The sequence below is a fragment of the Bos grunniens genome, chromosome 1 (genome assembly GCF_055505025.1).
Source record: "Bos grunniens cultivar Pamir isolate PY7600 chromosome 1, Bosgru_T2T1.0, whole genome shotgun sequence".
Classification (NCBI taxonomy): Eukaryota; Metazoa; Chordata; class Mammalia; order Artiodactyla; family Bovidae; genus Bos; species Bos grunniens.
In genome coordinates, this window is record NC_141165.1 from 153,911,432 (window position 1) to 153,928,124 (window position 16,693).

The 16,693-nt window shown below is 45.2% G+C and overlaps 1 protein-coding gene and 1 long non-coding RNA gene across 5 annotated transcripts in view; one reads left to right on the forward strand and one right to left on the reverse strand.

The window, feature by feature from the left end:
- HUNK (hormonally up-regulated Neu-associated kinase) overlaps nucleotides 1-16,693 on the forward strand; it is a 132,539-nt gene that overhangs the window by 86,955 nt on the left and 28,891 nt on the right. For both annotated transcript variants that reach the window (XM_086413136.1, XM_086413148.1), the window contains exon 6: nucleotides 10,995-11,130. In XM_086413136.1, the coding sequence (XP_086269262.1) occupies nucleotides 10,995-11,130 (136 nt within the window). The remainder of the gene's footprint in view (nucleotides 1-10,994; nucleotides 11,131-16,693) is intronic.
- Nucleotides 5,881-15,079, reverse strand: LOC147380342 (uncharacterized). Of its 3 annotated transcripts, none has more exons than XR_015168290.1 (3): nucleotides 14,879-15,074; nucleotides 14,428-14,511; nucleotides 5,881-6,261 (listed from the first exon to the last, which is right to left on the reverse strand). It is a non-coding gene; the product is annotated as an uncharacterized LOC147380342 (long non-coding RNA). The 3 variants fall into 3 exon arrangements; XR_015168288.1 differs by lacking the exon at nucleotides 5,881-6,261 and adding an exon at nucleotides 14,021-14,332 and having other exon boundaries at nucleotides 14,879-15,079; XR_015168289.1 differs by lacking the exon at nucleotides 5,881-6,261 and adding an exon at nucleotides 14,021-14,356.

The window sequence follows — 16,693 nt, forward strand, 5'->3', positions numbered from 1 at the left end:
ACACTTACAAATAAATGCAGTCTTTCAAGGTAGTCTCTTTAAGAGTTATATAATCATAGGACTACCATCTTTCAGAGTGATTTTGAAGTTCCTTTTATTGTTCAAGCCTGTTTTGTCTAAAGTGTCCCAATACAAAGAACAATAGGAGGTTGTTTCTAACTTCATGCCTGGAAAAAGCAGACAGTGTTCACTTTGAATTCCAGTGAGACCCTGAAGAGCTAGAGCTGCTTCTCATTGTACTAGTCAGGATAGCCTAGGTTATGCTACAGTAACAAATAGCCCCCTGATCTCAGTGGCATAAGACAACAAAGATTCTTTTTTTCTTGTTGGTTGTGCCATGTAGCATGCAGAATCTTAGCTCTCCAAGCAGGGATTAAACCCATACCCCCTGCCTTGGAAGCTTGGAATCCTAACCACTGAACAACTAGGGAATTCAACCGAGATTCATGTCTCATTCATGCTACGTATCTGTGGAGAGTTGGATCAAAGGTTGAAGGGTTCTGCTCATTCTTGTCAATCAGGCTCCCAGACCACTGGGGCAGCCACTATTTCCAATGTGTCTGATCCGTGCAGAGGGAACCAGAAATCTAGAAGGTCTCTTTGCAGCAGTGAAATCTCCCACCAACATTCCACTCATAACTTGTAACTTTCTAAAACATTTCACATGGCTTCACCCAGCTAAAGGAGCTGAGGAAATGCAATCCTACCATGTATCTGGAAGGTGAAAAGCCAGAAATATCTGATTAAGCAGCATTACTCGTGTGAGCCACAGGCTGTGGGAGGAGGGGGTCCCTGACATTGGCACTGGGGTGTTTTGGGCAGCAGGGCAAGGACAGGCGGACTAAAAGCACAAGGAAATCAGTTTCGTTGCTTCTGAACCAACCTTGTTTTTATCCCAGTACTATTACTCAGCATTAGCAGACTAGGCTCTAAGTGCCTTCTTATTGTGACAATTAAATTGCCTTCTTATTGTGACAATTAAATTACCTTCAAAGAAGTAAAAGTTGCACCCTGAAAATATCTTTTTTTTTTTTTTAAGTCGGAGGGAGCAAAAGAAATATTAGAAATGTTCCAAGCAATTTCGGTATGATTGGAGTTGATATGCAGTCTCACGTAGCTCTTGCTTGGAACAGACAATTTTGACTTTGGCCTTAAACTCTGAACTGAACTTAAACTCTGTGTGTGCTTTTTAGAGATCTTCATATCTGTACAGGACCTTATAGTCTTGATTGGTCAAGCATGAACAAGCATGAAATGCATTTTTATATCTGATTTTATGCATTTATATATCTGATTTTATGATATAGGAATGTGGACATCGCCCTCCTCCCCTTTTGACTTCCCTGATGGCTCAGTGGGAAAGAATCTGCCTGCAATGCAAGAGACCTGGATTTGATCCCTGGTTTGGGAAGATCCCCTGGAGAAGGGCATGGCAACCCACTCCAGTATTCTTACTTGGAGAATCCCATGGACAGAGGAGCCTGGTGGGCTACAGTCCATGGGATTGCAAAGAGTTAGACATGACTGAGCTACTAACACTTTCACTCCCCCCTTTTATTCTCTTACTATTCCAACACAGAGGGTTAAAGCCTAAGATGGGTAAGTGTTTCAGTTCAGTTCAGTCACTGAGTCATGTCTAGCTCTTTGCGACCCCATGGACTACAGCACGCCAGGCCTCCCTGTCCATCACCAACTCTCAGAGTCCACCCAAACCCATGTCCATTGAGTCAGTGATGCCATCCCACCATCTCATCCTCTGTCATCCCCTCCTCCTCCTGCCTTCAATCTTTCCCAGCATCAGGGTCTTTTCAAATGAGTAAGTTCTTCACATCAGGTGGCCAAAGGATTGGAGTTTCAGCTTCAGCATCAGTCCTTCCAGTGGATATTCAGGACTGATCTCCAATAGTAAGATATGTAAATATCTACCCACCTCAGGCTTTAACGTTTTGTGCCAGGTTTGTGCTATCAAGCATAGTGTGGGCACACAGTGGTTGTTCAGGGAATCTGAGTCCCTGGCCCTTGTGTTAAAGTGTGTAGTCTGGGAAGCCAGCCCACAGACTCATTTGGCTACTCAGCTGTGAGATCTGGCCCGATCCATTAGGGCCCAGAACTGCACCTTCGATGCTGAGGAAGCTCAGGTCATCTTCTCTGGTTTATAGAGTGAAGGACATCAGTTCTGGGGATCAGCCTCTGCTTTCTGTCAGCCCCCTGCTTTTCCAGCTCTTTGTTATTTGCACCCCAAGTTGACCACTTTTCCTTCCACCATGCTGGCCCACCCTCATCTGTGGTACCGTGTGACACCAGTTTCTTTACGTCCCAGAATACTAGCTTCCAGCAGCAGGAGTGGCTGCCATTTATTGAATGGCCATGGGTAAGTGCTTTTCATAGTGTCTTCTGTTCTCATAACAACTCTGTAAGTTAAGCTCTATTATTCCCAAGTTATCAAGGAGGAAACTGAGTCTCAGCAAGATTATATAGCTTCTCCAGTTTTTATTTACTTCCCCTTGACCCCCAAATCTGAACTTCCCTCCTGTACTCGGTTGCTTCTTTGAAAGTGAAAGTCATTCAGCTGTGTCTGACTCTTTGCAACCCCATGGACTATACAGTCCATGGGATTCTCCAGGCCAGAATACTGAAGTGGGTAGCCTTTCCCTTCTCCAGGTGATCTTCCCAACCCAGGGATGGAACCCAGGTCTCCCACATTGTAGGCAGATTCTTTACCAGCTGAGCCACGAGGGAAGCCCAAGAATGCTGGAGTGGGTAACCTATCCCTTCTCCAGAAGATCTTCCTGACCCAGGAATCGAACTGGGGGGTCTCCTGCCTTGCAGGCGGATTCTTTACCAACTGAGCTATGTATGAAATGTTGCTTGTCTATTTTTCCTTACTTTATTTTGTGTAAGATGCCCCCCTCCCCTCCCCACTGCAGATTTAGCAGTGTTATCTGTTGTCCTCATGTTTTGAGTAATATCAAAACCGAAATATCCAAATTGAGAATGTGCCATTTTATTAAGTGTCTCATTAACACATCTCTATTAATTTTTTTTTTAATTTTATTTTATTTTTAAACTTTACATAATTGTATTAGTTTTGCCAAACATCAAAATGAACCCACCACAGGTATACATGTGTTCCCCATCCTGAACCCTCCTCCCTCCTCCCTCCCCATACCATCCCTCTGGGTCGTCCCAGTGCACTAGCCCCAAGCATCCAGTATCGTGCATCGAACCTGGACTGGCAACTCGTTTCTTACATGATATTTTACATGTTACAATGTCATTCTCCCAAATCTTCCCACCCTCTCCCTCTCCCACAGAGTCCATAAGACTGTTCTATACATCAGTGTCTCTTTTGCTGTCTCATACACAGGGTTATTGTTACCATCTTTCTAAATTCCATATATATGCGTTAGAATACTGTATTTATGTTTTTCCTTCTGGCTTACTTCACTCTGTATAATAGGCTCCAGTTTCATCCACCTCATTAGAACTGATTCAAATGTATTCTTTTTAATGGCTGAGTAATACTCCATTGTGTATATGTACCACAGCTTTCTTATCCATTCATCTGCTGATGGACATCTAGGTTGCTTCCATGTCCTGGCTATTATAAACAGTGCTGCGATGAACATTGGGGTACACGTGTCTCTTTCCCTTCTGGTTTCCTCAGTGTGTATGCCCAGCAGTGGGGTTGCTGGATCATAAGGCAGTTCTATTTCCAGTTTTTTAAGGAATCTCCACACTGTTCTCCATAGTGGCTGTACTAGTTTGCATTCCCACCAACAGTGTAAAAGGGTTCCCTTTTCTCCACACCCTCTCCAGCATTTATTATTTATAGACTTTTGGATCACAGCCATTCTGACTGGTGTGAAATGGTACCTCATAGTGGTTTTGATTTGCATTTCTCTGATAATGAGTGATGTTGAGCATCTTTTCATGTGTTTGTTAGCCATCTGTATGTCTTTTTTGGAGAAATGTCTATTTAGTTCTTTGGCCCATTTTTTGATTGGGTCGTTTATTTTTCTGGAGTTGAGCTGTAGGAGTTGCTTGTATATTTTTGAGATTAGTTGTTTGTCGGTTGCTTCATTTGCTATTATTTTCTCCCATTCTGAAGGCTGTCTTTTCACCTTGCTAATAGTTTCCTTTGATGTGCAGAAGCTTTTAAGGTTAATTAGGTCCCATTTGTTTATTTTTGCTTTTATTTCCAATATTCTGGGAGGTGGGTCATAGAGGATCCTGCTGTGATGTATGTCGGAGAGTGTTTTGCCTATGTTCTCCTCTAGGAGTTTTATAGTTTCTGGTCTTACGTTTAGATCTTTAATCCATTTTGAGTTTATTTTTGTGTATGGTGTTAGAAAGTGGTCCAGTTTCATTCTTTTACAAGTGGTTGACCAGATTTCCCAGCACCACTTGTTAAAGAGATTGTCTTTAATCCATTGTATATTCTTGCCTCCTTTGTCGAAGATAAGGTGTCCATATGTGCGTGGATTTATCTCTGGGCTTTCTATTTTATTCCATTGATCAATATTTCTGTCTTTGTGCCAGTACCATACTGTCTTGATAACTGTGGCTTTGTAGTAGAGCCTGAAGTCAGGTAGGTTGATTCCTCCAGTTCCATTCTTCTTTCTCAAGATCGCTTTGGCTATTCGAGGTTTTTTGTATTTCCATACAAATTGTGAAATTCATCTTTATTAATTTATATCACTCATACTTGTAATGATCTCTCCATATCTACTGTATAACAACACTTTTTTTTTAGGTGAAGTTGGAAGAATTTTTGCCAAATTTGAGCTGAAAAAGAGCACAGTGTTATTGCCCTTTGAGTCTGCTCTGCATGCTTTCCAAGAATCGTCTCTCTTCCCCACCATGTAGTTCGAAAGCTTAAGCTGTTGGGATCTTTCCAATTCTGGCTTCTAGACAGTTTCTCTTTGTGCTTGTTGGTGCTTGTACATCACAAAGTCGTGAATGCCTTTCACAGCTTCCATGTTTTCCTTTTTTATCACTACACCTCAAGGAAGGCGTTCTGAACGCATTCCAGATACTCACTTTAGATCAAGCGGGTTTTGCACCATGAAGTCACTGAGGTGATACTAAAGGCGGGATGTCAGCATCTGCGAGGGACGTGTCAGTGCCAATTGATTTTACGTGAAAAGATGCTCAGCATCACTCATTAGAGAGATGCAAGTCAAAGCGACAATGAGGTGTCCCCTCACACTGGTCAGAATGGTCATCATCAAAGAGTCTACAAATAATAAATGCTGGAGAGGGTGTAGGGAAAAAATGAACCATCCTACACTGTTGGTAGGAATGTGAATTGGTGCAGCCACTATGGAGAACAGTATAGAGGTTCCCTAAAAACTAAAAATAGAGTTATTACCGTGCGTGCATGTGTGCTGGCACTTCAGTTGTGTTTGACTCTTTGTGACTCTCTGGACTGTAGCCCACCAGGCTGCCATGTCCATGGGATTCTCCAGGCAAGAATACTGGAATGGGTTGCCATGCCCTCCTTCAGGAGATCTTCTCGACCCAGGGATTGAACCTACATCTCCTGGGTTGCCTGCATCATAGGTGGTTTCTTCACCCCTGAGCCACTGGGGAAGCCAGAATTACCATATGATCCATCAATCCCACTCCTGGGCATGTATCTGGAGAATACTCTAATTTGAAAAGATACATGTTTGTAGCAGTACTATTTACAATAACCAAGACAAGGAAGCAACCTAAATGTTCATTGACAGATGACTAAAGAAATTGTGGTACACACACACACACACACACCCTGGGAATGCTACTCAGCCATAAAAAGGAAGGAAATAATGCCATTGTAGCAACTTGGGTAGGCCTAGAGATTATCATACAAAGTCAGACAGCTAGAGACAAATATCATATGATATCACTTATATGTGAAATCTTAAAAGAATGATTTAAATGAATTTATTTATAGAACAGAAACAGATTCGCAGACATGGAAAACAAACTTATAGTTACCAAAGGGCAAGGAGGGAGGGATAATTAGGAGTTTGGGATTAACAGATATGCACGACTATATGTAAACAAGGTCCTACTGTCTAGCAAAGGGAACTATAGTCATTATATTGTAATAAACTATAATGATGAGAATCTAAAAAAGAATATATATAGATAGGGTAAAAAGGATTTCCGAGAAGCCTCAATCGTCAAATAATTGCTGTTGCTGCTTTCTCCTGGGAGCTGATGGTGAAGGAGCCTCTGGTACGGGTGAGATCTCTCTCAGCATCCCACGGGCTGCAATAGAACAAAGAATTTGATGGCTTCGCCTGCCTCCTGGGGCTCTTTCCCAAGGCACGGGCTCATGGAGCTCACACAAGCCAGCCCAGGCTCCAGAAAGCTGATGCTTGGAGGAAACAGGTTTTGCACTGGAGGAGTGTGTACCTTCTGTGACACGGGGCGCAGAGAGGGACCACACCCTGGGTGGGTCATCCCTATGCCTGGCTCTGAAGACCAAGCGCTAGCTTAGAAGTGCTGGGTGGGATGTGTGGCCATGGCCCCCACAGCTTTCCAGAACAGTGGAAAATATTTTTATGCCTTTTGCTCATGAGTCATAGGGATATTCAAGACCCTCACACAGACTTCAAAGAGCTCCAAGGATGTTTTCAAAGTCCTTTTTGGATACTAATGCAATATTTGTGATGTCCAAAGAAAGAAAATTCACTGGTAGAGATCTGAACTAAAATTACTTGTGCTCATCAGCAATTTGTGATGGTGCAGAGTGCTTGGTTCTGAAAATAGAACAAAAACTCACATCCAGTCTGTTCTTAGCTCTTCTGGGTAATCATACTCTGAAAAAGCCTGGGTTGCTGTTTAGGTCCTTTGAGGGTAAGCAACAGAGATGTCCAGTTTTCTGTTGATGGATGGAGCTGTGTTCCCTCCCTGTGAGGCCAAACTACGGTAGGGGTAATGGCAACCTCCTTCAAAAGGACGTAGGCCAGCACACCATGGCTCCTGGAACTCTTGTATTCAGTGCCTCTGACCCGTGGCAGGCCAGTGTCTTCCCGTGTGTCCACTGCAGACTCTTGGACACTCACAGGTAACTCTGGCTCAGTGTCTTGTGGGGTCAGTGCTCCTTTCTCCTGGGTCCTGGTGTGCACAAGGTTTTGTTTGTGCTTTCTAAGAGTCTGTTTCCCTAGTCCTGTGGAAGTTCTGTAATCAAGTCCCACTGGCCGTCAAGTCAAATTCCCTGGGGGTTCTCAGCCCCTTTGCCAGACCCCCAGGTTGGGAAGTCTGTTGTGGGCCCTGGAACTTTTGCAGCAGTGAGAGAACTTTTTTGGGATAACTGTTCTCCGGTTTGTGGGTCGTCTGGTTGGCGGCTCTATGGTGGGGCTGATGGCGACCTCCTCCAAGAGGACTGGAGCCATGCTGTGCCTCCAAGGCCTGCTGTAGCCTGAGCCCCTGTCCCCATGGCAGGCCACTGCTGACCCATGCCTGCATAGGAGACACGCAAACACTCAAAGGCAGGTCTGGCTTAGTCTCTTGTGGAGTCTCTGGGTCCTGGTGCACACAAGCTTTTGTTTGAGCCCTCTGAGCATCTGTGGTGGGTATGGGGTTTAATTCTAAACACTGTTTCACCCCTCCTACTGTCTTGTTGGAGCTTCTCCTTTGCCCTTGGATATGGGACATCTTTTTTTGGTGGGATCCAACATTCTCCTGTTGATGACAATATTAGTCAAGAAGATAGCGGAAAAGTACTTGTGGAAAATTCTTCATGAAATGGGAATACCAGATCACCTTACCTGCCTCCTGAGAAACTGTATGCAGGTCAAGAAGCAGCAGTTAGAACTGGACACGGAACAACAGACTGGTTCCAAATTGGGAAAGGAATATGTCTGTATATTGTCACCCTGCTTATTTAACTTATATGCAGAGTACATAATGAGAAACGCTGGGCTGGAGGAAGCACAAGCTGGAATCAAGATTGCTGGGAGAAACGTCAGTAACCTCAGATATGCAGATGACACCACCCTCATGGCAGAAAGCAAAGAAGAACTAAAGAGCCTCTTGATGAAAGTGAAAGAGGAGAGTGAAAAAGTTGGCTTAAAACTCAGCATTCAAAAAACTAAGATCATGGTATCTGGTCCCATCTCTTCATGGCAAATAGATGGAGAAACAATGGAAACAGCAAGAGACTTTATTTTGGGGGTCTCCAAAATCACTGCAGACGGTGACTGCAGCTATGAAATTAAAAGACGCTTGCTCCTTGGAAGAAAAGTTATGACCAACCTAGACAGCATATTAAAAAGCAGAGACATTACTTTGCCAACAAAGGTCCGTCTAGTCAAAGCTATGGTTTATCCACTAGTCATGTATGGATGTAAGAGTTGGACCATAAAGAAGGCTGAGCACCAAAGAATTGATGCTTTTGAGCTGTGATGTTGGAGAAGACTCTTTAGAGTCCCTTGGACTGCAAGGAGATCCAGCCTGTCAATCCTAAAGGAAATCAGTCCTGAATATTCATTGTAAGGGCTGATGCTGAAGCTCCGATACTTTGGCCACCTGATGCGAAGAACTGACTCATTGGAAAAGACCCTGATGCTGGGAAAGATTGAAGGCAGGAGGAGAAGATGACAAGAGGTTGATGACAAGATGACAAGAAGAGACAAGAAGATGCACAGAGGACGAGATGGTTGGATGGCAACACTGACTCAATGGACATGAGTTTGGGTAGGCTTGGGGAGTTGGTGATGGACAGGGAGGCCCCGCGTGCTGCAGTCTATGGGGACACAAAGAGTCGGACACAACTGAGTGACTGAACAATGACAACAGCAGAGATGTCTCAGAAACATCATTAACTGAAGAGTCTCCTGGTTTCAACTCATTATGCTCACAGTCTTTTTTTCTTTGACCAATAGATGTCCCGATTAAGCATCCAAATGACCTTACAATATAGGGAAGTGGAGAGAAGGGAGGTGGAGGTTTCAACAAGAGAGACCCCTCTTTTAGAGCCCCATTTGCTCTTCAGAGCACTGAAGAACATTGTAGAAAAGATGTATTTGGAGACCCAGCTATAAAACTTAGAATATTAAATACCTCTCATGTCTGCTTTGTCATCTACACATATATTTTTACCCACTGCATTCTCAAAAGGAAATGGCTTTCCAGTGGCCTCATCCACTGCTTGGAAACCTATGTGGAGGGGTTACCTGGTGGCCTGACCTAGCAAAAGTTTTTCCTTTGGGGTTGGTTCTGGCATCAGAGTTAGCCCCTTTTGACAGCTTCATTTTTACCCTGCAAAGACGGTTGACCATAATACCCATCATTCTTCAAAGGACAGTTTTAAAAATGACAACTGAAGCCTGTGAGAAGGTGACAATTTTTATGACTTTTCATTGAAAGGTTAGATTATCTTGTTGCTATTGTTCAGTCACCAAGTCATGTCCAGCTTTTTTGCAACCCCTTGGACTGCAGCATGCCAGGCTCCTCTGTCCTAGACTATCTCTCGGAGCTAGCTCAAATTCATGTTCATTGAATCAGTGATGCCATCCAATCATCTCATCCTCCGTCACACTCTTCTTCTGCCCTCAGTCTTTGCCAGCATCAGGGTCTTTTTCAGTGAGTTGTCTCTTCGCATCAGGTGGCCTAAGTATTGGAGCTTCAGCTTCAGCATCAGTCCTTCCAGTGAGTATTAAGGGTTGATTTCCTGTAAGATTGATTGGTTTGATCTCCTTGCTTTGCAAGGAACTCTCAAGAGTCTTCTCCAACACCACAGTTTGAAAACATCAGTTCTTCGGCGCCCTGCATTCTTTATGGTCCATCTTTCATATTTGTACATGACTACTGGAAAGACAATAGCCTTTACTATATGGATTATCTTAGGAAACTAAAAAATAGCTTTAGGGAAAAAGATTTAAAAAGTTTGGTGACCAAGCAAATTCAGATTAGTTTCCTCAAAGTTTTATTTGGTATATTGGAAATGGGATATCATGTACAAAATTACATAAAAGAATATTTTTTCTATTGCAAGGATACTATCACAGTGCTTTATAAAATGAGTATAAATAAGAAAACATCCTGGTCCCCAAACTCAAGCAAGACAGAGCATCTTCATTTTCAGGGAATCCCTGGCAGTCTTTGTCCATATGAGGATCTGCATATTCTCATGCTCAACAATTTTGGAGCCTGTGACCTTTATGTGCATTATAAACATTTTCTTTAGTGTTGTATTTTTGTTTCCATTGTTATAATCTTAAAGGATGCACGTATAGCACAGGGAACTCTCCTCAGTATTTTACAATCATCTATAAGGGAAATGAATCTGAAAAAGAATCTGAGTCTTGGTTGTGGCATGTGTGATCTTTAAGTTGTGGCATGTGGGATCTAGTTCCCTTGCAAGGGATCAAACCCAGGCCCTCTGCATTGGGAACACAGAGTCTTAGTCGCTGGACTGCCAGGGAATTCCATATATATACAAGTATATACACATATATATGGTAGTTTAGACGCTAAGTCATGTCCAACTCTTTGTGACCCCATGGAGTATAGCCCACTGGGCTCCTTGGTCCATGGGATTCTCCAGGCAGGAGTCCTGGAATGGGTTGCCATGCCCTCCTCCAGGGGATCTTCCCGACCCAGGGATCGGACCTGCATCTCTCACATCTGCATTGGCAGGTGGGTTCTTTACCACTAGTGCCACCTGAAAGGCCTATGTATAAATTCCTTAAAACCTACCTTGAGACCCAGCGTTGTCCTTTCACATTCGTCTGTTCCCCTTTGGCTCACCTTTAGTGGTAAACCACAAGAGAGAGCACAAGGGTTGGGGAAGTATGGTGTGTGGGGAGACCCATGCCAGTTCCTGCTTTACCACGTGCCAGATACCTCCTTGGACAGACATCTTGTACTCTGGATGGGTGGCCCCCCAAGATCCAGAAAATAGATGAGCAGTGGCCCGGGAGGTGTGGTGGGTCACCTGCCTTGGTCTGCCTTCAGCCTGTAACAGATGTGACACTTGCCCAATGTCTTCACAGGAGCCGTGAACTTCCTGCGTTCTCTCCTGGAACCAGATCCTGTGAAGAGGCCCAACATTCAGCAGGCGCTGGCGAATCGCTGGCTGAATGAGAATTACGTGGGCAAAGTGCCGTGTAACATCACCTATCCCAACAGGTACTCAGTGCACGCAGAGGGACCCCTCCTCAGGCGACATGGGGCCTGTCTTACAAGCCCTGAATAGTTGTGGACAGGATGCTCTATGTGACTCAAGGGAAGGCCACATCTTCTCTTGGCTGCCCTGCCCCTCTGCACCCACAGGTCCGCACGTGGGGCTCCCCTCCGTGCACCAGGAGAAGTGTAGGTGGGGCCATCCCACGTGGTCGTGCAGAGTGCACCCTTCAGGGGGCCCTGCCAGAGGGTACGTGGGGGCTGAAGTCCAGGCTACTCTCCCCTCCTCAAACCTGCTGCTGAAGGCCTCTGTCTCTCTTGAGTGGCGCCTCTTTCTAATTCACACAGAGGGACTGTTTAGACGAGCTAAGGCCTGAGTGAGCAAGTGAGTGTGTGTGTGTGTCTGAGTATGCCTGTGTGTGTGAGTGTATGTGTTTCAGTATGTGAATCTGTGTTGAGTGTGTGAGGGTATGTGAGTGTGTATGTGTGTCTGCTGGAGTGTCTGTGAGTGTAACTGAGTGTGTGTGTGTCTAAGTATGCCTGTTTGTGGGTGGCTGTGTGTGAGTGTATGTGTTTCAGTATGTGAATCTGTGTTGAGTGTGTGAGGGTATGTGAGTGTGTATGTGTGTCTGCTGGAGTGTCTGTGAGTGTAACTGTTTGAGTGTGTGTGTGTCTGAGTATGCCTGTTTGTGGGTGTCTGTGTGTGAGTGTATGTGTTTCAGTATGTGAATCTGTGTTTGAGTATGTGAGGGTATGTGAGTGTGTATGTGTGTCTGTTGGAGTATCTGTTTGTGTATCTGTTTGAGTGTGTGTGTGTCTGAGTATGCCTGGTTGTGGGTTGTGGATGTCTGTGTATATGTTTCAGTGTGTGAATCTGTGTTGTGTGTGAGGGTATGGGAGTGTGTATGTGTGTCTGCTGGAGTGTCTGTGAGTGTATCTGAGTGTGTGTATGAGTGTGTGTGTGTGTTCCACTCAAGAGCTGTCCTGCCAGCATCGGTTGGAATCCAGTGGAATTGCCTCCGTTCCTTCAAAATGACCCACAGGCTCCTCTTCTGCCACCTCTTTGCTCTGATGTTTGTTTCAGCCCCGAGTCCCTGCTCTGAAATGTTGGGGGCAGGAAGAAAGGCGGGAAAGGCTTCAGCCCGAGTTTCCCTGTGCCGCTTGCTCGAGAAGGAGTCCATGAGGAAGCTTCCAGGCAGGAGCCCACAGTATGGAAACACTGAGGGACACCTTGTGATGGGCCACGTGTCCCCGAGTGGGGGTATCGACTACAGACTTGTAAACAAGCACAGGAAAATCCTGGGCTTCCCTGGTGGCTCAGACAGTCAAGAATCCGTCTGCAAGGCCAGAGACCCGGATTTGATCCCTGGGTCAGGAAGATCCCCTGGAGAAGGGAATGGCTACCCACTCCAGAATTCTTTCCTGGAGAACCCCATGGACAGAGGAGCCTGGAGGGCGACATGGGGTGGCAAAGAGTCACACAGGAAAATACTTCCTAGCACTTTTCCCCTACTCGTTTGACATACTGCTCACTAGTCTGAGTTAGGGGAATAAGGACCCCCTCCTTGGTGACTTTATTTTGTAAAAAAAATTTTTTAAGATTTTTTTTTTAATGTGGACCATTTTTTTTTAAAGTCTTTAATGAATTTGCTACAATACTGCTTCTGTGCTGTGTTTTGGGGTTTTTTTGGCTGAGTCATGTGGGATCCCAGCTCCTTGACCAGGGACGGAACCTGCACCCCCTGCCTTGGAAGGCGTAGCCCCAACCACTGGACCACCAGCGAAGCCTCCCACCCTTTGGTGACTTTAGAGCAAACGTGAAAACCCCAGGGGTCAAATACCTTCCAGGACTGAGACCAACCTAGAGTCCTCTTCCTTCAGACCTAGAGGGGCCTGCACATTCTAGATCTGAAGCCCAGGTGACGATGCAGGAGCCACTGAAGAAGGGGGACGCATAGAGCAGTAACAGGGCAGGGAAGGGGGTGACGTCCGCCCAGGATGGTCTGGAAACAGGCCCCGAGCCCTATGAAAGCTGCAGCACCAGCTTCTCCAAACAAGAGCTCTGTCCTGGGGAGGAGGCTCTGAGGGGCTTCCGAGGGCGTGGGTGGACAGTGCTGGGACCTGCAACCTGGCTCCTGGGCCCCATTGACACTTGCCTTGGCCAGAGAGAGCCGCTATCTAGAATTCTAGCCTTTGACTCGTGAGAGGTAATTTAAACAAAGTCTAGGGGACTTGGGTTACCAAGGGAACCTGGAAACAGACTGCTGGTTTCCAGTGTTGGCTCGATGTGGGCTAGTACCAGAAATAGACACCAGAAATATTAGCCCGACGTGAGATGGAAAGCGAAGCCAAGGGGCCGAGCCTCATTACCAGGCTCACGCTGCCTAGCAGTACACAGCTCTGCTCTCTGTAAGGGAGCAGGCACCGGTGGCGGCCAAATGAGTCATTAACCTAATGTAATCACCACCTAAATGAGCAGACTCAACCCCCTCAGTGCAGCAGGTGTTGAAGGGCGTGAAGCAGCTATTAGAGATACAGCCCTCCCTCCTTGCCGGTTGCATCTTCATTCAGAGATTCATGCCCTGCTCATTTTGTCGCTTCTCCACGGGTTATAAACAGCCTTTTGTAGATTAAATCTTAAATTCTAGGTACCTGTACTAGCTCTGCCAGTTTGGTCCTTTTTACATCTGGACTTGGTCAGAGGCATAAAGGCTGTTTAAGATCTAGTTGGGTAGATTGTAAAAATGATTGAGAACTTGCATATGAAGGAAAGCAGCAGCTCAGTGCCTTCTCTTTAGGTAAGGCTCATTACTCATTTAATGAGGCAAATCAATGTCCAATTTTTCGAGGCAAACCAATGTCCAATTTTTAAAGTAATGAAACCAGAAATCTAAACTATTAGAAAAGACACGTCTTCCTTAGTCTTTATTTTGAAAAAGAATGCAAAAAAAAAAAAAAGTGCCCTTGATAATTATTTTTCTGATTTTACCAGGACACAGATAAACAAAATAAGAACATGCAACCGGAAAAAGGAATATTTTCTCTTTGAAGTCTATTTTATAGCTTCTCAACATATGTAGCCCCAGATTTAATTATTTTAGATGTTGTCAGTGTTTTACTGTTGGGAAAGAGAGAAAATAAAGGTCTCATGTTTTCTATCACTGTTCTGTAAAGCCTTCTGTTAATTCCTTCAAGCCTCTGAGTTGACCTGCAAGAGGCAAGAAGAAAATACCTTTAAAAGGAAACTTTTTATAATAAGTTCACGCCAGTCAGTTACAGATGTCTGCTGTATACCAGGCTCACCTCTCTGTTCTGGCAGCAGACATTTTTTTCTAGAGCAGACCTTGGCTGCCTCCTCCATCACCCTGCCTGGGACTGTCTCTCCACCTGGAGATGGGTGGGAGGGAAAGCAGATCATTGGTAACAAAGGACAGAATTAGACCACACTGGAATGAAATTGACTTTAATACATATTGACTCAAAATTGTACCTCGTATTCTAGAACACTTTTTAAATATTGTTTGTATCATTGAAACTTGGAGAGGTAATACAAATTCAACAACTGATACAAGTATGGTTGGTGGTGGTTTAGTTGCTAAGTCGTGTCCGACTATTTGCCACCCCATGGACTATATAGCCTAGCAGGCTACTCTGTCCATGGGATTCTTCAGGCACTCAATATATACATTGCATGTTGAAAATGTTCAAAATATTGCTGTTAGTCAAGAGCCAGTCTACATTTGGCAGAGCTCACCTGTTTTTGAAGACAGTGGGTAGGAAGGGCAGAGACTGCTCACTTTTCTCCTCTCACCTCTGCCTCCAGCCCCACCCTGGTGGCATCTCACACCCAGAGCACACTCCCTTCCAGGACCTGCTCCAGGTAGAGAGTGGAGCTATCCAAACGGCAGCCATGGATGATTGGCTGGGGTGGAGTCACAAAAATCATGATCTGATTGGCTGAAGGAGTGGCCATGAGGCTGTGGTCTGATTGGCCAACATAAAAGGGCAGTGATCTCATTGGCCAGGAGTGGGGTCCAGTAGGCGTGGTTTCACTGATCAAGGGCATGGCCAGGAGCACATGGATGTTACCAGGTGGTTTCAAACAGTTGTGTTCTCTTGTGTTAAGTGCTTTGGCAACATTCAAGTAATCGTATCCTTTTAAAACAGATGTTATTATTTTTAACCATTAATCATAGCAAGCCTACTCCAAACTGTTTCTAGAATTTGCAATTTTTGTAGCCAACAGGAGTGAGGAAGGCAGATTTTGTCGTTTCTCGGGCACCTTTTCTTTGGGTGGCACTTAGCCAGACCTAGAAGAGGGAGAGCTGACCTAGTTACAATAGTCAACAGACCCAGGTCTGCCCTGGCTGCCTTTGTGAGCTTGGCAAGTTGGTCTCTTCTTCTGCACCACTATAGGGTTGTACCCTGTGGTTTTTCCTAGTGTTATGGTTCTGCTGCTGCTGCTGCTAAGTCGCTTCAATCGTGTCCAACTCTGTGTGACCCCAAAGACGGCAGCCCACCAGGCTCCCCCGTCCCTGGGATTCTCCAGGCAAGAACACTAGAGTGGGTTGCCATTTCCTTCTCCAATGCATGAAAGTGAAAAATGAAAGTGAAGTCAGTCATGTCCGACTCTTTGAGACCCCATGGACTGCAGCCTACCAGGCTCCTCTGTCCATGGGATTTTCCAGGCAAGAGTACTGGAGTGGGGTGCCATTGCCCTCTCCAGTTATGGTTCTGAGGTCCCACCAAAAATGTCTCCAGACTCTGGCAGGGGTACAGAGCTTTCTAGCCAGATGTGCTTGCTTTCTGCTCACAGAGTATTGTCCTTGCCTCTGTCTTCAGGAATGTAAAATGTTGTATCTGATGACATACCTCCACTACCAACACATGTATTCCCTATGCCCTTCTCCTGCTTTCATGTTCTACATAGCTGCTACTTCTTGCCAGTGTGTGCCTGGACAAGTTACTTTCCTGCTGTGGGCCTCAGTTTCTTCATCTGTTAAATGGGGATAATAATGGTTTGTTGTTGTTGTTTAGTTGCTAAGTCATGACCAACTCTTTTGTGACCCCATGGACTGTAGCCCGCCAGGCTCCTCTGTCCATGGGATTTTCCAGGCAAGGATACTGGAGTGGGTTGTCATTTCCTTCTCCAGGAGATCTCCCCAACCCAAGGACTGAACCCACGTCTCCTGCATTGGCAGGTGGTTTCTTTACCACTGAGCCATCAGGGAAGCTCTGGTACCCTTTGTAAGACTGTCGTGAAGAATAAATGGATTTATTTTCTCTCTTCCCCATTGCCATGTAAACTCCATGAAGCAGGGACTTGAATGAGCAAATAAGTAGATATATACACACCTGGCATTCATTTTGGGGCATTCTATCCCAAGGGAGTTTATCTTCGTATCACTCCTGTGTAGAAGCTTTAACCTGTCCTCTGAGAGCATCCAACTTCACAGCTGCATCCCAAATCCCCTCTTTGTGAACTTGAGAGCTCACATTGTTCCTTTAAACATGGTCTGGTCTGGCTCCTGAATACCCTTCTTTCCCAACCCAACACCCACCCAAACTA